This window comes from Poromitra crassiceps (assembly GCF_964638095.1).
Source record: "Poromitra crassiceps genome assembly, chromosome: 4".
Taxonomy (NCBI): domain Eukaryota; kingdom Metazoa; phylum Chordata; class Actinopteri; order Beryciformes; family Melamphaidae; genus Poromitra; species Poromitra crassiceps.
Genome location: NC_139626.1, coordinates 53,251,303 through 53,278,088, shown reverse-complemented (window position 1 = coordinate 53,278,088; position 26,786 = coordinate 53,251,303). Strand labels below are relative to the sequence as shown.

Sequence of the window (26,786 nt, the reverse complement as noted above, 5' to 3'; positions counted from 1 at the left end):
ATATAATTATTCCAGTTGTTACTGAGATGCTCCTCCACGCCCACCGCAACACTTCCTAATCGCTTTTCCTGTATGGCCTCTCTTATTGTTAAGTCCACCTCTGCCTCTGACCACAGCCAACGAGGCACAGGTGGCCAGAACACAGGGGGCCCTACCTTTATTTTATTAAAACCCAGTTCCTCTGAGTACCCCTTTACTGTAGTTATATAGCTGCACCTATTAATCCTGCTAGAACCATTTCCAAACTCCCAACATTCAGACAGCAAAGAAATTGAAGGAAGTGCTGTTACAGATCCTTTTAGCTTGATCCAATAATTTAGAGCTAGCTTTGCACGTCGCAGCTTCAGTGGAGCCTCCCCCGCTTCCACCAGCAGCGCCGAGACCGTTGTTTATTTGTTGCGTCGCGTGTAACGTTAACATGGACCCTCTGCGGCCGTGAGCGACTCTGTCAAGCTAAACATGATCAGATCAGGGCAGACAGGAAGTCCGAAACCGGACATTCGTCAAATAAAACACATTTCAAAGTAAAAGCCCATCTTGATGAAAGGGTGACAGGAGTCGTGTATGAAGCCGTGTGTGCAGCGATTGGGACACACAGTGCAAGCACAGGCCTAAAAAAGCAGCACTGTCGAGTTGCATCAAAATAGACAGTGTTGTACTTTGAAAGGGTTTTTCATCCCTTGAAATGAATCAAATTGTACATTATCGGCTTTATTTTAGCATGCAAAAGTAGCGCGAGACCCATTCCTGGCTGTTCATTGGCTAATGATTCTTGCATTTTGGTCCTCCGCTGACGCCACTGTCAATGGTATGAAAGTTCATTGGCTGACCAGTCTCCTAAGGGGGCGTCGCAGTGGCGAAACCTCCGTGGCACAGATACAGGAAGTGACTGGAAGTTGTGGTGTCTCTATCGCGGCCCTTTAACGTACTCTCATTGGCTACCCAAGAGTCACGTCCGTGTTACGTGCCATCCTATTGGTTGCTGGATAGACGCCCATATCGGATTGTCCTAAAGCGGGTTGAAGGTGAACAACAGAACCAGGGCCCGTCTCTCTCTCCTCTCCTCCCCGCAGCACAGGGACCCGACAGCCCGCAGAGTCATGTCAGTGTTCACCGAGGTCCCGCAGGCTCCCCCCGTGGCCGTGTTCAAACTCACCGCGGACTTCAGAGAGGACTCCCACCCGCAGAAGGTCAATCTGGGAGTAGGAGGTAAGAGATGTTTGTTACTTGCTAATGAATGGGCGGTAACTAGCTTACTGACAGTGAGTTAGCCTAGCAGTAGCAACCCGTCCTGTGGCCGACTGTGCTGCTTGTGCTGCCTGCTAGCCTGCTGGCTGGGTCGGTCTGTGACTGGAGCAGTGCTGCCTACCTGCTATGATCACGCCAGGGAGCATGCTGAGCTGCGCTTTGCTTTGACCTTCGTACTAGCTAGCTAGCTAGCAAGCAGCCACTGACAGGATCAGCTGTTTTGACAGCAACATACCGGTACATGGATACATGAGTTGCTCTATGGAAAACTACTCCTGACATTAGTGTGGTAATGTAGTTGCTAGTTATATTCTAGATACTGAATCAATGAATGATACGTGATTGATTGGAATTAACGCTAGAATTTATAGATTTTTCTTTACATATTTATTGACAGTCGAAATGACATGGATACAAGCAAAGCAGAAATGCAGACAAAACAATCACACACAAATAAAGACGTCATTGAAAACGTCCAGACAATTACATCCCGAGCCAGGGGGGGGTTTCTAAATGAAAACACCAAATAAAGGGAGCATGCATCAATCAACAGTCTGAGAATTAAAAAAAATCAGTGACTCCTCTTGTGACTGCACTGCTCTGTCAAAGCACTGGCATGAACAGGCTCCAGTCCTGCTCTGTAGATAAAAAAAAATAGATTATCATGTTCACATGTTTGTCAAGGTCTAAAACCTTTCCACATGGACCCCTAATTTAGTCCACATTAGTTAGCAACACAAACTTCCGTTCTGTCTCTCTGACCCAGATCTGACAGTATTTCTATATGATTTTGTCGACAATCCCTGATTATATGTGTTGCACGTAGAGACAACAGTGGAACTATGGTCAAAACAGTCATTCTCATACATTATGTAATTGTTGTATTAACTTATTGTAATTGAAATAATGCTGAAATTGATCAATTCATCCATTTGCTGGGGACCCCCTGGGACCCCCTCAAGGACCCCTGGTGGTCTCTGGACCTCAGCTTGAGAACCACTGGTCCGGTCGTGTGTAACTTCATGTGGCACAGCCTTGAACATGTCATGCTCCAGTATTTAAACGGGAACTCTACAGGCGGATGTGATGTGATGTGATGTGATGTGATGTGATGTGCAGGTACTGTATGTAGCATCTTAAATGTAAGCCCAGGCAGGAGCATTAAGACTGGGGCTTTTCTAGTTCAATGTCTTCAAAGCATCTGAATGTCAACATCAGTTCTTAAACTGGGAAATCGCTGCATTTAGACCTCGGTTGGAGCTCGTTGCCAAAACATTTATCTGTGCCCCAAACCAGTTAGGCCTGGATATAATAAGCACTAAATGCTAGTAGCCAATGTGCCTCACTCGCGTGCTCTAGCCAACACTTTAAGATCGCTATTTCCTGGGATACACACCCATATAGATTAGTAGTAAATGTTCCAGGTGAAATTAATATGCCTTGTGGATTTGGAGAGAAACAGAAGAATTAACTGTAATATGGACGGCAAACAGTAGAGGCTGTATGACCTTCATGCATGTCAGCCTCATATTTCTATGGAAGACATTGTGTTTTTAAAGAATTATGTCTGTTAAGAAATCACACTGATCTCACTCCTAATTAAATATATCATGATTTTGTGAAGATATCTTTGTCTATATTATTTTGAGGATGAATAAACCTCATAAAAGTGGTATAATATGGCATCGTGCCCGGAACAATACACATCAATATCCAATAACAAAGTGGAAAAAAAAGTTGCATTACAAAATTCTTCGTCAGTCTTATCCTTGTAAGTAACTGTGTCACTTCACAATACATTTTGTAGCATACGTTTAAACTGCAGCTAACCTACTCTAATGGCCGGAACACACATCTTGCGTGTGCTGTGCGTCTGCGTGGCGTCTGCTTGGCGTTTTCATTTCGGCTCCCATGTTAACAGGTTAGGTTACAGCAGCCACACCACTGGCATCAGACGCGCGTCTCAAGCGCGTGTCTTGCGAGCGTGAGACGCGCGTCATCTAGAGAATAGAAGCAAAGCCTATTTTTTCCTTTTACCGCGCGCGTGTCTCTAGCGTGTCTCTACACAAATAGACACAAAAAGACATTAAAATGATATTTTACAGGGGCAGCCACAGCCAATCAAGGCTCGTTTTGATTTGAGACGAGAGGATGAGCTGAGCTCACAGCTGCAGTTCTCCTGCCCTCTGAAAACCAGATAGGCTACAACGTGGCTTCGTTCCTCCCCTCCCCACCACACACACACAGACACACACACACACACACACACACACACACACACACACACAAATCATACTGCCTCGATTCTGAAGTGAGCCCAAGCGATCTTCAGTTAAAATCATCATTGTATTGTTTATAGCCAATTTAATAAAAGGTAAACTCTATAGGAAGATAGTTGGCAGACAGGCAGCAGCGCAGCAGCTGCACGCACCAGCCACGCTGCCTGTGTGGATGCCGCGGGCGTGCCAGCCGCAGCAAGCACGCCACGCACATGCAAGATGTGTGTCCCGGCCGTAACCTTGTGAGGGAGCTGGATTCGCGCGAGATAATGAGATCACGATCACGATCACATGACTAATCCAAATCCGAATCTGTTGGTTTGAATCCGAACCACCCACCAATCAGCGCCCAGAGGCAGCACGGGGCGGGCTTTAGGCTTTAGGTGTGGCAAGTGACTTCCCTTTGAAACAGTTTCCCGAGTGACTCGTTCCCAGATGGTTATGTTATGAAAATGAACCTCTGGCAGCGTCAGCTTAAATCTACTATGAATGGAGCAGGAAATGACACATCAGCTGTTTTATAGTTGTATTCACAGATAATAGTTTTGGACAAACAGGAACATATTTTTGAAGGACCACGCATCCACGGGAAAAGGCTTTATATTAAAGGATCAATATTGGGATTCATGAATTGATATCAGTTCCTCTAAATTAATATGAATTAGGGCTGCAACTAACGATTATTATTATCATTATCAATTAATCTCTCGATTATTTTCTCGATTAATCAATTAGTTCTTTTGTCTATAAAATGTCAGAAAATGGTGAAAGTCAGTGTTTCCCAAAACCCAAGATGACGTCCTCAAATGTCTTGTTTTGTCCACAACCCAAAGATATTCAGTTTGCTGTCATAGAGGAGGAGAGAAACCAGGAAATAGTCACATTTAAGAAGCTCGAATCAGAGAATTTTGACTTTTTTCTTAAGAAAATTACTGAACAAAATAGTTGTCGATTATTTTTCTGTCGATCGACTAATCGATTAATCGCAATTGTAGCTCTAATATTGAATCTGTCTGTCTGTCTATATCTATCTGTCTATATCTATCTGTCTATATCTATCTATCTATAGTCTATTGATTGTTTTAACCCAGCCCTAGTCTGTAGCGCTGGCTGATTTGAATGTTTGACTCAAGGCGTGTTGAACTCTGCGCAGCACAGAGAGCAGAGCTGAGCACTGTGCTGGGCCTGTCATCTGATATCACAGCAGAGAGCTGGACCACTTTCTTAAAGCAGAGCACGAGTTCCACAGGAGTCAAACAGACGCACACACACGCACGCACACACACACACACACACACACACACACACACACACACACACACACACACACACACACACACACACACACACACAGACTTTAGTCTCTGTTCAGGGTGACCTTCAGGGAGTGTCTGGTACAGAATGAAATTAAATACACTTGTTTCAATGGCTGCTCTCTCTCTCCTCTTATCATTTCAGACTGCACGATTATTATTATTATTATGGCTGAGCAATATATCAACATATCGATATCAGCATGAGACTAGATATCGCCTTCGATTTTGGATATCATAATATCGTGATGTGGCATAAGTGTTGTCTTTTCCTGCTTTTAAAGGCTGCATTACAGTAAAGTGATGTTATTTTCTGAACACACCAGACTGTTCTAACTGTTGTATTATTTGGCTTTACCCACTTTGTCATTATATCCACATTACTGATGATTATTCATAAAAAAATAAAAAATCTCATTGTATAAATATTTTTGGGAAAGCACCGATAGTCCGGGAAGGAAACCCTGCCGTTGTATTTTATTTTTGATCACAGTTGTTTTGAATAAAAAGTGCTTGTGACATCTGACATGTGGCTTTGACTTACAACTGAACATTTAGCTCACTTTGTAGAATATGATTTTTGGTCCATATCGCCCAGCCCTAATTATGGCTATTATTATTCTTAGCACTAAAAGATCAAAAGATCCTGGACATCACATTTAGAGAAATGGTTCCATGTTTCTGTAGTTCTTCTAGAACTGCTGCTGACATAATATTCCCTGAGGTATTAATCAAAATGTATTCAGTCAGATGAGCTGTGTGCGTCGAAGAGACGACCGCAAAATGACAAATGTTGCAGGCAATTTTTTTGTGTGTTTGCCTAATTTCAAAACTAGGGATTAAACGATAACCGGTTTTAATGATAACTGTGATAAAATTCCTTACGATAACCACACGCTTTGAAAAACATGTTAAATATACTGTCCATCATCAAGCAAAGTTGACAACCGTCTCCAAGATGCAGCCTTGAAGAAATGATTTTAGTGAGTGTATCAATCCTTTTTGGGTCCGAGTTCTCAATATAAAACTTGGTGAAATGATGTATGTGAGTGTATTAGTTAGGGCTGTGAATCTTCACTGGCCTCACGATTCGATTCAATTACGATTCAGAGGGCTACGATTCGATTCGATAACGATTCGATGCATCTCGATGCATCTTAAATCGATGCATCACTTTTTTTCCCGAATACATGATTCTTTTTCTCACTTTATTTTTTCTCACTGTGTGGCTACTTTTAAAATAAAAGTGCATTTAGAATTGCATTGTATTATGATCCATAACTAAAATAAACAACTGCATGTACTTCCATTATATTTTATCTGATTACCGGTATATATTAAAAAAAAAAAAAAATCGATTTTTGACATTTGTGAATCGATGCAGAATCGTGCAGGTCCGCATCGCGATGCATCTTATAATCGATTATTTTTGACACCCCTAGTATTAGTACTTTTTGAACATCTTACATTTAACCGTGATCATTTTCGTCATTATAATCGTGGTGTGAGATTTTCATATCGTTTCTTCTGGCCAGTGGATGCTGAAGTCGAGCTCTGTGGCCTGTTGTTGGTGTTGATGTGCTGTTGTGGCTTTGTGTCCCCTCCAGCTTACCGTACAGATGAGTGTCTGCCCTGGGTGCTGCCGGTGGTGAAGAAGGTGGAGCGTCTGATCGTGGAGGACGGCAGCCTGAACCACGAGTACCTGCCCATCCTCGGCCTGCCAGAGTTCAGATCCGCCTCCTCCAAGGTCGCCCTGGGAGACGACAGCGCCGCCATCAGCGAGAACAGGGTAGGAGGGACACACATGCACACGCACACACACACGCACACACACACACACACACGCGCACACACGCCAGGGTAGGAAATTAATGGCGGCTCAGGGCAAAATGCCCCCCCCCCCCCCCCAAAAATCTAAAATATCCCTTTGAATGGGGATGACAGTCCCCGTAAAATAAAGACTTTCTGCAAATTACTCTATTTGCAAAGCGTGTCCGGATTTTGTTTTGAGTTTGCAAAGCATGACTCCAAAATGGCCAGCTAGTCATCCCTACTCCTACTGGGGTTATTTAGGGGAGAGAGGGGATGAAATGCAGCATTAAGGACCACAGGTCGGATTTGAACCCGGGTCGCGAAGGATTTAGTGGTACATGTTCTACCAGGCAGCGCTCCAGAGTGCGTGTATTTACACGCATTTTCCCACCTTAAAATCGGCCAGTGCGCATAAATATTTTCATAACACGCACTGGTACGTACACCTTGGAATTTGACGCGTCTTTCTCTCTCTCTCTCTCTCTCTCTCTCTCTCACCCTGCTCTTGTCCCACAGCGTGCGGTAGGGGAAACACTGACATTAGTACATTAACCCAGGATAAGGTGTTACATATGCTTAACTGATGATGTAATAATATAGACTGATAATGTAATGACTCAGAAATGCAATACACTATCTCATCTTATGAGTTCTTACATTATGAGTCTATATTATTCTTACGTCATCATTTGTGTAATGTCTATTTTTATCCAAACTTCTTGAGCCATTTGGTTGACCGTTTAGTTTGTCTGTAGTTTTGTCGTGTTTCTATACCTTAACATACTGTGCATTTATCGTAAGTAAAAAGGTTACTCACGAGTCTACACGGAGTCAGAAGGATAAAGTTAAGTGACTTTACTTGTTTCTCCAAGCACATGTGAACAATCCCCCTTTTTTACACGGCAAGAATGCAGAGGTACAAAGTAAAACACCTTCTCTAAAACAAAATAATCCAAATGAGTAGCCAAAGAATGGTATTCCACAGAAAGTAGTCCAAAATATTCCGAATTTCAAGGTGAAAAAAATCTCTACCGAGCTAAACTAACTGCAACCTCCTTCCTTCACAAACTGCTGACTAAAAGCTTACATCATCTCACTTCTCAATTAAGACACTAGGGGGTGCACTTCACCACCAAAAACCTTGTAATACACTCGCAGCACACTGCCATAGACAGTATATACAGTCTATGTATACTACACATCAGAACAAACAGCAAAAAATAAATAAATTAAATAAATTAAAAAATAAATAAATTAACAAATGATCATAAATCAACAAAACAAAGTGTATGTCATGGTGACTTTGGCTCTCACAATATGTTACACGTAAGTATGTTACACATCTTAATAATGACCACTTAATGTCATAATGTGATTTTATTCCATTAACCAACAATTTATTTCATTCACTTTTTAGACGGCCATTTATTACATTTTCACAAGGTATTACATTATCAGTTCCACATTCCTGATTGGTTCATCTTGAAAAATGTTGGTCTTCTTGTTTCGTCCCGTTTCCCTCCTCTCCTCTCCCAGGTGGGAGGAGTCCAGTGTCTGGGTGGGACGGGTGCGTTGAGGATCGGGGCGGAGTTCCTGCGGCGCTGGTACAACGGCGTCAACAACACGGCCACGCCCATCTACGTCTCAGCGCCCACCTGGGGTCAGTGAAACTGCTCTAGCGCAGCAGCGTTTCCATGCAGTTAGAAAGATCATGCCGTAACTGCTTGAAGGCCACAGGTTTGAGGGCAGGAGTCCCTCAGGGACATAATGCTGCAGAAACACCTTCCTGTTCATACTGCCTCACTTCTTCTGGACTGCAGCTGCCTGAAGTTAGACTGGAGCAAACATTAAAGACTAACTAAATGCCAAACTCAAATCTGTCTGAAGCCTCACATCTACGGTAATCTAATGGGTAAAAGGATGCTACTGAAATGACCATCTGCTATTGGCTGATATTTGGTGCCAGGTGATGTCACCTTCTATAGAGTACACCAGGTGTGTACTCTATTCACCTTATTCACCACGCCCACTTTTTCTGTCTTCCGCGTTACATGCAATTGTATTTGTTGTTCCGGTTCAGCGCTAGTTGGCGGCCAATTTCAAAACAAAACGTCACTATATAATAATGAATGAAGTTTGGCAACATTCAGAATTAAGCTACACTGCCGCCAACTTCAGTGATTCAAGATTCAAGATTTTTATTGTCACTCCATGGTACAAGTATCACGTGTGAAATTCTTGTGCTGTGGACTCCGTTTACAACATAGTACAAATATAACAGGGCATATGAGTGCAAAAACAACAAGAGACACAACAGCAATAAGGCAGTATAGTGATAAGACAAGTCAGAGACAGTGGCATATTCACTGCACATAGGTGCACATGTCCTGTGCATACTTTAGCCGTGCTTAGACATTTTAAATTCGGCGTATTTGACATAGGTGCAAATTAGGGCTGCACAATATTGGAAAAAACTGACATTGCGATATTCCCCGCCCATGCGATATATATTGCGATATGAAAAAATACAGATTTTCACCAGATTAGCTCTATTTGAAAGAAAATAATATTTCTAGAATGATTGGGATGATTTTGTAGAGGAGTCCATCTGATTTTGGAGGGGAAATTACGTATTTTAATGTTTCTCAACCACTGGGCTGTGACCTACTGGTAGGCCTCAGAGCGTCATCTATCAGGGTGCATACACATTTTGACCAATGGATTTCCATGACTTACATACATGAAAAAGTGAGTTATGACATTCTACTTTAAAATGTCACTAGCCTATACTTCACTTAGTGTAATGCAGCCTTTAAAACCAGGGAAAGACAACATGTATGCTGTATCACCATATTACCATCCAACATCTAAGACCATATAGTCTCAAATCACAATACAATATGGATATAAATTTGATATATTGCCCACCCCTAATATTGAGTGCCAGAATCTACCTCCCAATGATGCTATTTGCAGAAAAACATTAGATTTAATTGATTATAATCACTGCTTTCAACTTCTTTCGTTCTTCTAACGTTTCAATAAATCAACAATGAAACACCGCTGCCACTTCACACATGGTTACTTCACACACTTGGTCTGACCCCCCTCCAGAAACTACCAAGTGGTACGCTCCGCATTTGGGGAGTTCCGGTTTTTGAGCGCACGCAGGGCAGTACAGAGACGAGGATTCACATGCAGCCGACCGGTGACAAACAATTCATTCGTGAAAAGTAATAAATATATATTTAATTGCCCAGCTATGTCTATTGTCTTTTTATTTTCACCGACATGTTTTGTGTAAATGAGTCGCTATGTATGATTACCTCTACCGTAACGTTACTGCTATCATCTGATGCATCATCAGACTGAGGGGGAGAGAGAGCTGCGGTGATACACGGACAACTTCTCAGTAATCACTTTAGCCTTCGTGTCATAAGTTGCGGTCTTGCTTTTTGGTGTTTCAAGAGTAAATATCTCCACTCCACGGACATGTTGAGTTACAGCAGCCAGCCTGCTGTATACTAGTGCGCTGCAAACTGTGGACAAGTCCGCCTCGCAATCACATCGTTTACAGACAGGCTACTGTCAGCAACGCAACATAAGCAAAAACAATTCGATTTTGCTCTCTGTGCATGTTTGTTGTGTTGAAGCTAAGCATTAAATGAGTGAGTACAGTAGCGGGGCGTCTCTCTCCTTTGAGAGAGCCTGCATTTCACTCAGTAGGCTACCCCTAAAGTGAGAGTTTATCAAGCAACATGACGAGTTAATTTGCTTTTGACATCGCACGTCCTGCGATGTGACTATCGCGCATGCGCACATCGCAATGTCGATGTGTAAACGATATATCGTGCAGCCCTAGTGCAAATAGCATATTCCTTATTAAACATACAATTAAACTCGGCGTTCTAAATTCGGCGTATTTGACATACAGGTGCAAATAGCATATTCCTTATTAAACATACAATTAAACTCGGCGTTTTAAATTCGGCGTATTTGACATACAGGTGCAAATAGCATATTCCTTATTAAACATACAGTTAAACATTAGACATACGTAATGGTAGCATGGTAGCAGCTACAATACGGTACAGTACGGCTACTACACTATTTTTGTATGTTAAGGAGTCTCGTGGCCTGCGGGAAGAAACTGTTCCTCAAGCGATTTGTGCGTGCTTTTGGGACCCCGTATCTTCTCCCTGAGGGTAGTAGGGAGAACAGGCTGTTGTAGGGATGGTTTGTGTCTTTGATGATCTTCAGGGACCTCCTGAGGCACCGCTGTTTATACAGTGACATGTTCATAGCGTTACTGCTGCGAGGAGCCGATGGCTGTACCCGGTCGGCATTTAACGTTAGTTACAAAAGCACGTTGACAGTGTTTTCTCACTGCCAGTAGTCTACAGTAGGGTTTGACAGATAGCTAGTCCGACCAGTCAGCACAGCCAGCGCTCCCAGTCCTCGCTGCTCGTTAAATATTTCCAAATAGGCGTTATTCTGATAAACTGGTCACATATATGTTACGTTCTCACCCGAAAAATATTATTATTATTATATTTTGTTATTATTTTTTGCTTGAAAACAGCTTTTTGGCAAGTCTAAAAATGACTACGGTAGGCGTAATCTACGTGTCTAAAACCGGAAAGACGATTACAAAATGACGTCATGCAGAAGCGCCCTTGTATGGGCAAAGAATAAGGTGAATAGAAGGTGACATCACCTGGCACGATAGCAGTACCATGCTTTTTACTCTTTTTAAAGCATAATTCTGTCTATTTCAACCAGACCCTCTTGTCACATCTTTTTCCATAGTACCAGTTGATTCTGACCAAAATCACATTCACTATAAAGTGATGTCTCACCTGGGTCATGTCTCACCTGGGTGGCAGGTAGCGGTGTCAAAATTAATCGTATAATCGATGCATCGCGATGACGATGTGTGAATCGAATCGAATCATTGACACATGAATCGTTGAATCATTTATGTTTACATTTCTGTTGACGTTCAGATTTTAAAGCACTTTCTAAGTAAAAAAGGGACTTGATATTGATCTGATTGCTTGTATTAATTAATGAAAAAGTAGCCATGTGCAGTAATAATACAGAAAATTGAGGATTTGATACTTGGAGCTGCAATATTTTGAACTGTATCGTGGAATCGAATCGAATCGTTGACACATGAATCGTAATCGAATCGTGAGGCTGTGAATCTGTGAAGATTCACAGCCCTAGTGCAAGGCTCTGCAGTACCGTCCGACTCCTTTAGGGCTAGGGGATGTTCCAAAACTCAAACCCAAAGGCATCAAAACATGTCTTTTTCTACATATTGATGGATGTAATAAGACGGCTGTATCAATAAACAACACAAAGCCACAGTGGGGGTATGATATGTGCTGTTCAACACGGATTCTATTACAGGCACCTTTGACTGTGTTGTTCGTGTTCCGCTGGCTTCATGGTGAAAAGGACGGTAACGGCAGTCGGGGTTTACAGTCAGTTTCGTAGTTGACTTGACCACTCAGGACCAAGCGCCGGACGTGGGGTGACAGAGCCTTCTCCATGTCTGCCCCCTCCCTCTGGAACTCACTCCCAAAACACATCTGTGACTGCACCCATCTGCCCCAGTTCAAATCATTAGTTAAAACCCAGCTATCCAAAACTGCTTTTAATGTTTGATTACTTATGTCGTGTGTGATATTTATGTTATTATTCTTGTTATTAAAGTACTGTTTTTCTTTTTTCTTTTTTTTAACCCATGTACTGTAAAGCGTCTAGAGTTTTTAGAAGAGCGCTCTATAAATTAAATGTATTATTATTATTATTATTATTAATAATAATAATAATAATAATAATAATAATAATAATAATAATAATAATAATAATAGTAATAATAATAATAATAATAATAAAAAACATCTCTGCTTCTTTTTCCCAGAGAACCACAATGCTGTGTTTGCTGACGCCGGCTTCAAAGACATCCGGCCCTACCACTACTGGGACGCTGCCAATAGGGGCCTGGACCTCAGCGGCCTCCTGGACGACCTGGAGGTGAGGAGGGGAAGGGTGCAGGGCGGCATGGAGACTTGTAGGATTCAACCAGTACAGTTACAAGGTTTCTTAAAAAGTCTAAAGTCCAACAATCTGACATTTTAGGCCTTAAAATGTCTTAAATTGGACTGCATTTATATAACATATCTTCAATGCGACTTTGCCAGGTCTTAAATTGTTTGGGCTATGATTTGGGTTCATGTTGCTTTTATAAGGTTGCATTGTCTCCTATAAAGACAGCAGCAAACACCTGCTACCATCCCCCAATCTAGTTTTAACATCGGGAGCATCAATATCCTCATATCCCTCATACGTTTTTGCCAGTATGGATGTGAAATAGGTCTTAAATTGTATTCATAATGGTCTTAAAAATATCTTAAAAAGTCTTAAATGTACTTGTTGAAACCTGCAGAAACCCTGGGTTAATAAAGGTCACTACAGATACTTTTGAAACAAAGCTGCCAATCAGGGTTTCCGTTGTCCCGTAATTGCAGGACATTGACCTTTAAAATTCATCAAAAACCTGTAAATTAAAATCTGCAGGACACCGTGTCCTGTAAATTATCTCCCGAGTCCCGACGCAATTAATTATGGGTTAAACCCCGAGTCACTCAAGAATATTGACCTGTCACTTTATAGTTTGGTAACACTGTCAAACAGCTCCACAGGAGGTGTGGCAAACTAAGTTGCTAGTACTGCTCGTCTTTAGCTGCTTCTGATTGATCAGTTGAGAGAGGTACGTCACGTTTCTCTCAAATGCTATTGACTAATGGGGCAGCTGGGCGGGACTGAGTATTGGGATTTTGACAGTGCAGTGAGGTTTGCTAGCGGCTAACGTTAGTTACGTTGCATGGCAATAAAATGCCACCGAATGACCAAATTGATTTAACTTTTAACAATTTCGAGTAACACTGTTTCCGTACGGACCCCCAGCGTTGGTTAGTTGTTTATAACGTGACTATATTTATAACGTTTATAACGTACTCCGGTTTCGGGTTTATAATTGAGGGCTGAATACAGCCGTGCTGAGGGGTGGTGGCTATTGCGCAACACACAGGTGAAACCCGTCTATAGCGCGTCTGTTTTCCTCTCTTAACTTAGTTACCCAAAGCAAGCCAAGTCTACTATTTTCTAGTACTCTTATTAGCCTGACTCATTTGTAATAAGTGTGTTTGTACAGCTAAAGTTTTGCATGCTATCCTATCGTCTGAGAACTGTAGCCTGATGCTAATGTAGAGGCTAGTGTTTTCTGCCTCCTTGTTAATGTAGCTAGAGGCTAGTGTTTTCTGCCTGCTTGCTAACGTGGACGCATGGATCTATTAGTATCGGGACGCTAGTGTTTTCCGCCTGGACGAGACGACCAGCTGGACCATCGCCACACCACATAGCGCAGCGTAGGTTTTTAAGCTCAATAAACACAGATTTAATGTGTCCTGAATTTATACCACTTGTCCTTTTATTTGAAATCTTAAAGGACATGATGTCCTGCAGCTGTGAGTGCTAGCGGAAACGCTGCTGCCAATAACTATTTTGTGCCGATATGTCTATGCTGATATGATGGATTTGAACCACTTGCCAAAACATTTCTAGGATTCAGTGTTTCTCCTTGAATTCAGCGACCATCGCTTGGCTGCTTTCACAGTGCTGTATGTTAGAGCAAACAAAGAAACAAACGCAAAGATAAAGATGCAAACGACAGAAAAAGAGAAAGGGAAAGCGACACTCTTAGTCTCCCATACTCCCCTATACTCCCATACTCCTCCATACGCTCTCTCCTCTCCCACATTTCCCATTCTCTCCCCACCTCCTCCCTCCCCCTGCTCTCTTCTCCCCCACACACCCCCCTGCCCCCCCCCCTTTCCCCTCTCCTGCTCTCTCCTCTTGCTCCTTCCCCACCTCCTATACCCTCCAACATTTCCCATTCCCTCCCCACCCCATCACTCTCTCACATTCCCCCTGCTCTCCTCCCTTCTCCTGCTCTCTCCTCTGCTCTATCCTTCATTTCTATATTTTCTATATTTCTCTATCAATTGTTCAAATGTTATCTTTATTCTGTATATTCTTGCTACTGTTGTGTCAGCTAGTATTAGCTAGATATATTTTCTGTGAAGCCCTCTGAGACATGCTTGTGAATTAGGGTTATATAAATAAACTTGACTTGACTTGACTTGACAAAGGAATGTACTGTACAGTATGTAATGTACAGTATGTAGAGACTGGGCGAGGAATCGTGGTTATTTCATGTGATCTTCTTTCCCTCCCTCCCTCTTCCTCTCACTCCAGAAAGCTCCAGAACATTCCATCTTCGTCCTCCATGCCTGCGCCCACAACCCCACCGGCACCGACCCCATCCAGGACGAGTGGAAGCAGATAGCCGAGATCATGAAGGTAAAAGGCTCTGGCTGCTGCAGTAGCCTTCAGGTCACAACGAATGAGGACTCTAGTCTGCACATTGTCACTTTCTCTGGACGTCTCTTCTCCCAATGCACCCAAATCTACACTTCCTGTACACTTTTTCTACATTGTGTAGCTATGTGCACGTGTATAGTTGTCTCAAATGCACTTCTGCATGCTGAGATGCTTATGTACTGATTGTTTCATACTATTGATACAGTTTTGTGTTATCTGCAGCTTTTGTGTCTGTGTTGATGCTCCTCTTGTGAAGATTCTTAGTTGCAATGGGACTACCGGGTTCACTTTAGGAGGCATGGAATAGATTCATATGATATATGATATGATATGATGTCTTTTTCTGAGGGAATTTCCCTTACCTTGTGTTGTTGTTTGTTCCTCTCCATATCCATGCACTTGTCTCTTTCTCTTTCCAGAGGAGGAACCTGTTTGTGTTCTTTGACTCGGCCTACCAGGGCTTCGCCTCTGGCAGTCTGGATAAAGACGCCTGGGCCATCCGCTACTTTGTCTCAGAGGGCTTTGAGCTCTTGGTAGCCCAGTCCTTCTCCAAGAACTTTGGCCTTTACAGTGAGTGCACACACACACACACACACATACACTTTTACATGTGTGGTCCCGTGCCACTCAGTGGGTAGCATGGCACCAGTGTGCCCGGTACCGGTCCGCGGCGCGGTGGTTGGGGACCACTGGTCTAACTGATTTGCTGGAGCAACATGTGAATGGTTCTATTCAGTGGCTATCCTTACTGAAGATATAGCTCATTCTTAAAATAGACAGGTGCCACGGGTCTGGAAAGTCCTTGAATTTGAAAATCAAAAAATCAAGTATTGAAAGTACTTGGATTTATAAAGAGGTCCTTAACACATTGAGTGCCACAGCGCTTCAGTAAAATTGTCTGGAGCCTGTGCCAGATTCACTTCCATTCAGTTGAAAACAGCTATATAATTTTTTCTATTAGGGCTATATTGACAGGACTGGACTTTAATGAAACATTGGACACTCATGCTTCTTCCAAAGAAGAAATTTTGTTTCTAGACAGTTCCATTATGAAATGACAGCCTCTGAAACAAGAGCACTTTCAAGGGTTTTCTGCAGTTTTTTTTTACTTTTCAAGTTATAGTCACTTTTATGAATAGCCTACTTTTTGCACTCTAATTTCGAGCACATTCACTGACTCTGGCTGGTGTTTTCTGATGTGGTGGCGTGGTGTGGTTCTGTGCACCCCCCTCTCCCCCTCCCCCCTCCACCTCTGAGCTGCGGGCTCCTCCCCACACAGAGTCTGTTTTCTCACAGACTCCGTTTTTGCCCCGGACGGATCCCAGCGCGCAACAAGGAAATGCCAAACGCGACTGAACGAAAAGGCTTGGCCGTTCGGCTTCGGGTGCTGGCTTTCTGGCAGGGAATCGTGTTGAGAAACTATATGCAGATTAGATAGAAGCAGAAGAGCTCAGTTGTGGGCGCGATGCAGCCGAGCCAACTGTCCGCTGCAGACAGAGCAATCTATACGGCTCTGGCTGCAGCATGCATCGGTTTCCCCTTTGATCACGTCTTTCCCTGCTTTCTCCTGCACAAAGTAAAGGATCTGAGGTGGGTGGCGCAGCTCCCGTGTCGATGTTTAAGGTGGCGCCGTGTGATCCCTTGAAGGGATTCATGCTCACTGGCTAGGTACGACCTTAAACAGCAGAATTATGGAATAATATGAATTATGATTTTAGGACGTCCACAGACGTCCTTGGCACTCCTCGTTACATTTTTTTAGGACGTCCAGAGACGTCCTTGGCACTCAATGTGTTAAAAGTGCTTGAATTTAGCCTAGCTGAGTTTATTATCAAAAGAGCGGCAAGCTAGAAACCTCCACAGAGCTGCGCATGTTTTAACGTAACGCCTCCACCCTCTCCGTCTCTGTGCTCCTCAGACGAGAGAGTGGGTAACCTGACGGTGGTTGCCCGCGACAACGAGAACCTGAGCCGCATCCTGTCCCAGATGGAGAAGATCGTGAGAACGACCTGGTCCAACCCGCCGTCCCAGGGCGCACGCATCGTCAGCAAGACCCTCAACTCCCCCGAGCTCTTCGCGGAATGGTACGCTCCAGTCAGGGAGTCTCGCTAATGTTCACATTTCATCCAGTCAGCCCAGGACCTCCTGTTTTTCAGACTGCTCCTATCTATTTATCAATAGGTTAGTGAAGAAGTTACAATAGAGAGCCAAAGTGGAACGTCACTTCCTGCTTCAGCACTGTACCAGAGATTTTCATCCGCCACTTATTTTCCCATAGACATTTTGTAAAATGCTTATAAAAAGAGTTTTACTTGTTCAAACCAAACTGTACAGATATATTTAGAAACAGAAGAGATCGCATAACATTTCACTCTGACCAAAACGTTAAAAAAAATGCAGGTTTAAAGAAAATATTCTTTCAATGTCGTTTTTTTTTAAGTTTTGGTCGGAGTGAAATGTTCTATGGTCTCTCCCGATTCTAAATATAGCTGAACTGTTTGGTTTGAACAAGTAAAACGCTTTCTATAAGCATTTTACAAAATGTCTATGGGAAAATAAATTGTGGAAGAAAATCTCTGGTACAGTGCTGAAGCAGGAAGTGACGTTCACTTGGCCTCTCTATATAAAGCGAATTATTAGGAAATTATTACAAACGAGGCGTGTCACAATGAATTATGGTCAATTATGTAGTTGACCAAGAAAATTTCAGCTTTGACTTGTGGTTTTGTGAAAGCTACATCAAAGACAAATGCCAGGTTTAAACTATTTGGGCGCTTTTAATTCCCTTGTGTTGGTCTCCTGTACATTCTATGAGAAACACTGGCAAACACATTGATTTACAGAGGATTGACCCAAGTCTGCAACTTGTATAATCCTATTCACCTTATGTTCAGACTTTACAGTGGACCAAATTCTTCCGGGTCCTTCTAACACTTCGGCGGTCACGGCGCAAAATAAAAGAGTTTTTGGAGCGGACAGTGAAGGGGTAAAATAAATAACGTAGCCTACTACTTTGAGCCGGTACACAGCAAGCAAGCGAGTATCCACTGTTAGCCAGGTCAGATAACGTTATCGTCAACAATGACGAGCACTTTCTTGTAAAACATACCTGGACTCCAACAAAGAAAGCTTCGGATAGTTCTCTGTCCTCCGAGGCAGCGCGATAGCCCTGGAATGCGAGACTTAACGAGCCAGTTACATGGCGTTGCATTCTTAGACATTGCCGTTTGCTTTTATTTGGTATGTTACATACAATTGGCTAAATTATTAGTTAATTCAGAGTTAGATGATATTGGAGCAGCGCAGCCATTTTTTTTTTTATTTTATTATTATTTTTAGCCGGAAGTCGTAGGACAGCCACAGTAAATCCACATTTTAAAGCTGATACTTAAAAAAAATGTTCCCGGGGAGGATGTCCCCGGAGCTCCCTAGGGGGTCTGAGGTCCCTCTCACTTGCGCCCCACCAAAATTCTGGATGACCAGCCGCCACTGCTGCAGATGCATGCTATTCTACTTATGTGTATGTTTGAGACACAGGCTCTTTATGCAGAGCTCTGCACAGAGTTCACAGTATGTTTGAGACACAGGCTCCTTACGCAGAGCTCTGCACAGAGTTCACAGTATGTTTTAGACACAGGCTCTTTATGCAGAGCTCTGCACAGAGTTCACAGTATGTTTGAGACACAGGTTCCTTACACAGGGCTCTGCACAGAGTTCACAGTATGTTTGAGACAGGCTCCTTACACAGAGCTCTGCACAGAGTTCACAGTATGTTTGAGACAGGCTCCTTACACAGAGCTCTGCACAGAGTTCACAGTATGTTTGAGACACAGGCTCCTTACACAGAGCTCTGCACAGAGTTCACAGTATGTTTGAGACAGGCTCCTTACACAGAGCTCTGCACAGAGTTCACAGTATGTTTGAGACAGGCTCCTTACACAGAGCTCTGCACAGAGTTCACAGTATGTTTGAGACACAGGCTCCTTACACAGAGCTCTGCACAGAGTTCACAGTATGTTTGAGACAGGCTCCTTACACAGAGCTCTGCACAGAGTTCACAGTATGTTTGAGACAGGCTCCTTACACAGAGCTCTGCACAGAGTTCACAGTATGTTTGAGACAGGCTCCTTACACAGAGCTCTGCACAGAGTTCACAGTATGTTTGAGACACAGGCTCCTTACACAGAGCTCTGCACAGAGTTCACAGTATGTTTGAGACAGGCTCCTTACACAGAGCTCTGCACAGAGTTCACAGTATGTTTGAGACAGGCTCCTTACACAGAGCTCTGCACAGAGTTCACAGTATGTTTGAGACACAGGTTCCTTACACAGAGCTCTGCACAGAGTTCACAGTATGTTTGAGACACAGCCTGCTTACGCAGAGCTCTGCACAGAGTTCACAGTATGTTTGAGACACAGGCTCCTTACGCAGAGCTCTGCACAGAGTTCACAGTATGTTTGAGACACAGGCTCCTTACGCAGAGCTCTGCACAGAGTTCACAGTATGTTTGAGACACAGGCTCCTTATGCAGAGCTCTGCACAGAGTTCACAGTATGTTTGAGACACAGGCTCCTTACGCAGAGCTCTGCACAGAGTTCACAGTATGTTTGAGACACAGGCTCCTTACGCAGAGCTCTGCACAGAGTTCACAGTATGTTTGAGACACAGGCTCCTTATGCAGAGCTCTGCACAGAGTTCACAGTATGTTTGAGACACAGGCTCCTTATGCAGAGCTCTGCACAGAGTTCACAGTATGTTTGAGACACAGGCTCCTTACGCAGAGCTCTGCACAGAGTTCACAGTATGTTTGAGACACAGGCTCCTTATGCAGAGCTCTGCACAGAGTTCACAGTATGTTTGAGACACAGGCTCCTTACGCAGAGCTCTGCACAGAGTTCACAGTATGTTTGAGACACAGGCTCCTTACGCAGAGCTCTGCACAGAGTTCACAGTATGTTTGAGACACAGGCTCCTTACGCAGAGCTCTGCACAGAGTTCACAGTATGTTTGAGACACAGGCTTCTTACACAGAGCTCTGCACAGAGTTCACAGTATGTTTGAGACACAGGCTCCTTATGCAGAGCTCTGCACAGAGTTCACAGTATGTTTGAGACACAGGCTCCTTACGCAGAGCTCTGCACAGAGTTCACAGTATGTTTGAGACACAGGCTTCTTACGCAGAGCTCTGCACAGAGTTCACAGTATGTTTGAGACACAGGCTCCTTACGCAGAGCTCTGCACAGAGTTCACAGTATGTTTGAGACACAGGCTCCTTACACAGAGCTCTGCACAGAGTTCACAGTATGTTTGAGACACAGGCTTCTTACGCAGAGCTCTGCACAGAGTTCACAGTATGTTTGAGACACAGGCTCCTTACACAGAGCTCTGCACAGAGTTCACAGTATGTTTGAGACACAGGCTTCTTACGCAGAGCTCTGCACAGAGTTCACAGTATGTTTGAGACACAGGCTTCTTACACAGAGCTCTGCACAGAGTTCACAGTATGTTTGAGACATGCTCTTTACACAGAGCTCTGCACAGAGTTCACAGCAGATGCATTATGGATTCAATGTGATCACAGCAGACACGCACAGCTTCTCCCAACTTTAACCTTTAAAATATTTAAGCTACTCTTTAACGCATGGATGCCGTCAAAGTCTGTAATGCAGGAAGTTAATTTAGCTCAGCTGGAGAGGCTACTTCAAAGTCATGTGGACTTTTGTTCTTCTCTTCTTTACTTCCTTCTGTTGTCCACCTATCATTTTCTGCTCTTTTTTGTTGTGTTTTGCTCTCTGCTCTTCTGTTCTCAACTTCTCCTCAATTCCTACTCTCTCTCTCTCCCTTCCTCTCTTCCTCTCTCTCAAATTCAAATTTGCTTTATTGGCATGAATGTCTCAAGTACAATATTGCCAAAGCATAAAGAATTGATCAAACAAAATAGCATTAATAAAATACAATCTATTACAGTTACAATACATCAGTTATATACAGTAGGCACATTTGAACAGATCATATTAATTCATTGTTTTTCCCTCTAATGTCATGGCAGAGTGTTACATATTGTGCGGCTAAGTCTGTAAATTGTGGTTCTTCACCTAAACAGAGTTTTATCAGTTCATCACATGTTTTTCCCTGATATGCTGCTCTGACCTGCTGCAGAAAGGCCTCTCTGACAGCAGGGGGCAGGAGAGGAGAAAATTGACCTCACTTTCTATTTCCCCTGAAGAACACCGTTTACTCTAAGTACAGAACTCTCAGTTCTCTGGGCCTCTATTGCTTCTTATAATGGCCTTTTTCAATCTCTAGTTGGTGGTCACTGAGTCTGTGCATTGTTAATGTACAGACTCTCTCTCTTCCTGTCCATAGGAAGGATAATGTGAAGACCATGGCTGACCGCGTTCTGTTGATGAGGGACCAGCTGAAGGCCAAGCTGCAGGCTCTTGGCACCCCGGGGACCTGGGACCACATCACCCAGCAGATCGGCATGTTCAGCTTCACCGGCCTCAACCGTGAGTGAAACGCACACGCACATACTGTACTTCTAGAGTGGTGTCGAGAGTAGAGACACTGCCCAAGCTAAGCAAAACACCCAATCCCAAAGGGCTTAAAATTCGGACCGGGATTGCGAGAATCGCGTATATTTTTGTCAAGAAGTCGCGCAATTGTTTGTGCGCCAATGTCTATTATGTTAAGCCGACGGTGCGGAACCAACGCTGCTGAATACGGCAGAGTCCGACTGGTCGGACAGATTTGACGACTGACTTTTGCTGAACGTAGCTTAATTCGGCAAGCAGCAAACCGCTTCTTGTGACCAAATGTCCCCGCATTCAAATAACTTCATACTCCCAGAGCTGGCGTTATCCATATAAAAAACCCTCATGTTTTTACCCGAAATGAAACGTCCAGGTTTTGTGTCGGTCGGTGGCTCCATAAACAGCCGCTAACGTTACAGTGGCTAACGGGAGCTATCGTTAAATTGCAGGGTTAGTCCCTCTATAAACCATAATATCTGTGTCCTTTCACTTTTGATTGAAAAATGCTTCTACCTGATTAAAGACAACGTATATTTGTTGCAATACATAAAAACATCAGTCAACATCACATAATGTCTTTTCTTTAATCAGGTAGAAACATTTTCAATAAAGTGGAACGACACAGATAATGGTTTATAGTGGGACAGACTTCCCATGCTTGCCTGCCCATTGACTTCAATAGAACTCTCCCCAATGCAAAATTCGAACAGCTTTGCCAGTAACATGACAGTTACCAAATCTAACTGACATCACTATTGTGAACACAAAACGAACACTTCTGATATAATATGATATTGAGTGTTTTAGTAGTGCATCACTCAATACAAAAAATCAAGGCTTTGATAGAACCAAAAGCCTGTGACTGCTTAGTCTGCAGATAAAACACAATGACAAAAGCCATAGTAATTTAGACTCAGGTGCCGTCGCCTCCATATTGACACAGTCGCTCTAGGCCAGCGGTTTCCAACTCAGGGCCTACTTGAAAATATGGAGGCCACAGCATTTCAAGATTCAAGATTTCCTTTATTGTCATTGTCCTCGGTTAAGCACAACGAAATTAAAAGACACACCCTAGGCGGAGCTCCATATAAAATGAAGTAAAACAATGCAGTAATAATACACACACACACACACACACACCAGTGTTTCCCCTACCATTCTACAGGCCTGGCGGGCCGCCAGGCCAGAAAAGAAATTGCAAAAAAATAAAATAACTAAAGATTTGTTTTTCCCCTGCTCTCCCCAAAATTTAAATAAACCTTTATGGCATATTATTACAATACAACAATGCTGGTGTTGACAGTAATAGAAGATGCCAAATCATTCAAAACAATAAGCATTTTGCTTTTAGGAGCATTGCGCTGTTCCAAAACGTGTCAACGTGTGTCATTGCCTGGGAAACGCACATCCCATAATACAACTGTTCGCATCGCATCCCATAATAGTTTGATGATACTTGGGATGCCATTGCGAACATAGATGCGAACAGGTTAGCTAAAAGTTTAGCGTCGCCAGCGACGGCCCCCACTGTTGCGGTCGGGGGACATTTCGAAATCCCTCCAGGCCTGAAAGATTTTCTAGGGGAAACACTGCACACCACTATGCTAAAATCACTAAAATAATACCGCAATAAAAGGTACACACATGCACACATCATCCTGTATATTGCACATCGCAAAGAATTGCACGTAATTGCCCATCACATTTTTTAATAACAACATAAGATCAATAAAATCAAATATTGTGCCTAGTCAGCTTAATAAAGTGCAGTTATTTTATGTGCGGCACATGATTGCCAATTGCCCGTAATTGTCCATTGCACGTATTTGCCCATTAAGACAAATAAGATAATAAAATACTGTGCTTAATCAGCATAATAAAGTGCAGGTTGTTTTTGTTTTTGTGCGGCGTTAAGACAAATAAGATAATAAAATAATGTGCTTAATCAGCATAATAAAGTGCAGGTTACGTTCTGGATGGTAATGGCCGTTGGGTAGAAACTATTCAGCAGCCTTGTATTGTGGCACCTGTAGCGTCTCCCCGAGGGCAGGAGGGCAAACAGGTGATTGTTCTCAGAGCACTTGTTATTTTTCACTCACTAACACAGCATCTGAATCATGTTGCATTTTCAGTGTTACCGTTTTTTTAAGGAGCTGTAGCAAGTTGTTTTTTTTCTTTTATGTTAAAAAAACCCTGTAATGGCCCACTTGCAATACTGTCGCAGCTCACCAGAGGGCTGTGGCCTACAGGTTGGAGACCACTGCTGTAGGCAATATCAAAGGTATTTTACACAGCGGAAGCTTTTTTTTTTTTTCGTGCGATTAATTCGCACGCCAGTAATATTTTGCGAATTTATATCCATGCATACCAAGGGCAAAGTTTCGCTGAGCGATTATATTGCAGCTTTCAGTTTTTTCGAACCAAGGTTGTTTTTTCCAGAAATTCACTTCCCGAGATGTACACATCTGTTGCTGTGATTGACAGGTGGGTCAAAATTTGCTTCGCAATTCTGCGCGTCGCTCTTGGTTTGTAACGGCCTTCAGTCATTTGCACGAAGTTCAAGTTCTTCTTGTCAAGTCATGTGACTTGAGTCCCCACCTCAGGTGTTCAGAGTCTGAAGTATCATGTGACTTGAGTCCCCACCTCAGGTGTTCAGAGTCTGAAGTATCATGTGACTTGAGTCCCCACCTCAGGTGTTCAGAGTCTGAAGTATCGGTCGGAGCTTCTTCTTCATTCTGAATGTCCGTCTCTGTGTTGCGATTGGTCCATTCTGAATGACCGCTCTGTCTCTGTGTTGTGATTGGTCCACAGCCAAGCAGGTGGAGTACATGATCAAAGAGAAGCACGTGTACCTGATGGCCAGCGGTCGCATCAACATGTGCGGCCTGACCTCCAAGAACATCGACTACGTGGCCCAGTCCATCCACGACACTGTCACCAAGGTCCAGTAGAGGCCACGCCCCTCTCCGCCCACTTCCTGCTTGCAACAGGAAGTCTCGTCGTGTCACGTGTGTGCCCCCACCCCCGCTCCCGCTCTTCTCTGTGTGTTGATGATGCACTGCATCCTCTCCTCTGATTGGTTACAGTTGTTCCTCTGGTCAATTGAACTGTAAACCAATAGGAGGACAGTTGAGATGCCTTTCTGTTGTATGGTTTATTCCGTTTTTGGGAGGTGCAATGATTTTAGAAAGACAAGTAAACAGCCTGTTCTCTCTGTAAGCAGTGCTCTATATACCCCAAGTACATGATATATAGAAGATCTATTCTGTCAAAATGTCTTATATCCAGGTTCTCTTTTAATCACTAGATCACTGTCCCATCTGACGGTAATATGAAAGCTGCTTGTCAAATCATTTCTGGTCACAAAAGTTCACTCGCCTCTTTTTGCTTGGACATCAGGAGGGGATCAACAGTTTTAAATGGTTTGTTTTACCCACTAACTTATGGCGCTTGAAGGTTTTAAATTGAGTTCATGCTGTAATTGCACAAATGTTAAGTGTAAATAGACGGAATCAGTGTCGAGGTCACACTTTTTACCACAACTATTGCTTATTCTTTAACTCCATGACGGAGAGGAATTGTTCTCAAGGAACGCTCTGGTAGCTGTTTGGCGAAGATATGGGGAAACTCTGAATTACGAATGAATAATGACCACCGCTGTATATGAACCTAACATCCTTCATTCTGTCGACATCTACAGTTTTAAAGGCATTTAGTTTGGTTGTTGGGAACGACGACGACTAAGAAGCACAATCGCCTCATCCCAGGACGTTGTCACGAGTGCGGACGTGTCGAGAAGGGCACAATAAGGGTACGACAGTTGACGGGGTCACTGAAATGGTCACGCGTGATGTGTGCCGGGAAGTTTGTGCGTCTTATTTTTTGCCTGGTCAGACTTGTGCAGCTACATAAAGAAAGCAGATCCTGATTGTTATGATGTAATCCACTGGACACTGTTGGAAGGTCAGGAAGCTATGCTGTGTGCCAACAGTGAACAAAATCACAGCTGTCCATATTGACGAGTGTTTTTTCCCGCCCTGCTGGGCCGTGATGATGTCACTGGAAGTCTGTCGTGATGTCACCGGTCACACCTCCGAGCCGGCCGGCGCTTTAGCCACATAGCCACACTCCCATTAGGCAGCATTGTTTCTGTGTGTTCATACTGGAATAAATGATCAACCAACGGGAACCAAACCTCTGCTTTCTCTCTTTGTCTCACACCATTTGCTCAATATAGCAACTACCGTAGTACTGTATTACTGCTGTATAATAAGCATGCTGTCATGATGGTCATCTTGTCATATTCAGATGCAATTCTGCCGTCTCGATGACGGGAAGAAAATTCCGATTCAAAAAACTTCAAAGTGATGTGTGAAACCTTTGAGTACATTCATTTGATTGCCTATGTGAGCGATATCATAATATATATACTGATATTAAAAGAAATCCTTATGATTATTGTGATTGATTTCAATCGTACCAGATGAGAAGACAAGAAAATTCATATTTGGAAGTTGTTTTTTTCCTTGTGATGTTGCTGACCTAGGAATCAACTCTTTTTTTCCACTGTTGCACTCATTCTAAATCGAATTCTATAGAATTGTTGTAACCAAATGCCTAACTAGTAACTGTAAAATGAAATCAAGAGGGAGGCTGTTGATAGATACTGTGGATCTTTATATTGCTGTACATTATAAAGATTATAATTATATACATTTTGTTGCAAAATACCATCATATAGACTTGATCCATACATCTCTTCCACACTGGTCTTCCCATTAGAAAAAGCATAACAGGTGATATAACAATATAATAAACCATAAAAACGTCTCTACCAAGTTTCATTGAACACCAATCTGGGATTATATCACCTGCTACGGCCAGCTCAGAAATAAAGTTAACGGAAAACTCGAGACTTCATCTGAATCTAAATGATTTCCTCATCGTGGATGTAGGAAGTCTGATCAGATTGATCCCTTCTCTCTGCAGTCCCACCAACAGAACCTGCATAGCCATGCTCTCTGGCTTCCTCAACTGGACCTCAGAGCTTCATGCTGATTGGCTGCGGCCTGTGCTCCAATGCAGCAAAGTGACTGTGCACATTTGATATATTGCAACCCCAGAGAGGGATGCTCCACAACCCCCC

The 26,786-nt window shown here is 43.2% G+C and overlaps 1 protein-coding gene across 1 annotated transcript; it reads left to right on the top strand.

Moving 5' to 3' along the window:
- Window positions 1-759: 759 nt before the first annotated feature.
- LOC310775145 (aspartate aminotransferase, cytoplasmic-like) lies at window positions 760-26,031 on the top strand. The gene is made up of 9 exons (XM_083635240.1): window positions 760-1,209; window positions 6,448-6,629; window positions 8,189-8,312; window positions 12,585-12,697; window positions 14,981-15,085; window positions 15,526-15,676; window positions 17,025-17,190; window positions 21,474-21,616; window positions 24,452-26,031. The coding sequence occupies exons 1-9, from the start codon at window positions 1,101-1,103 to the stop codon at window positions 24,589-24,591; spliced, it is 1,233 nt and encodes a 410-aa protein (XP_083491366.1). The 5' UTR covers window positions 760-1,100; the 3' UTR covers window positions 24,592-26,031.
- The last annotated feature ends 755 nt before the right edge of the window (window positions 26,032-26,786 follow it).

Excerpts from the sequence above, each read along its gene's own strand:
- LOC310775145 (XM_083635240.1), top strand. The coding sequence starts at position 1,101 with ATGTCAGTGTTCACCGAGGTCCCGCAGGCTCCCCCCGTGGCCGTGTTC. Across the intron at positions 17,191-21,473 it reads CCCGAGCTCTTCGCGGAATG|GAAGGATAATGTGAAGACCA; the intron begins GTACGCTCCAGT and ends TCCTGTCCATAG. Across the intron at positions 21,617-24,451 it reads CAGCTTCACCGGCCTCAACC|CCAAGCAGGTGGAGTACATG; the intron begins GTGAGTGAAACG and ends ATTGGTCCACAG.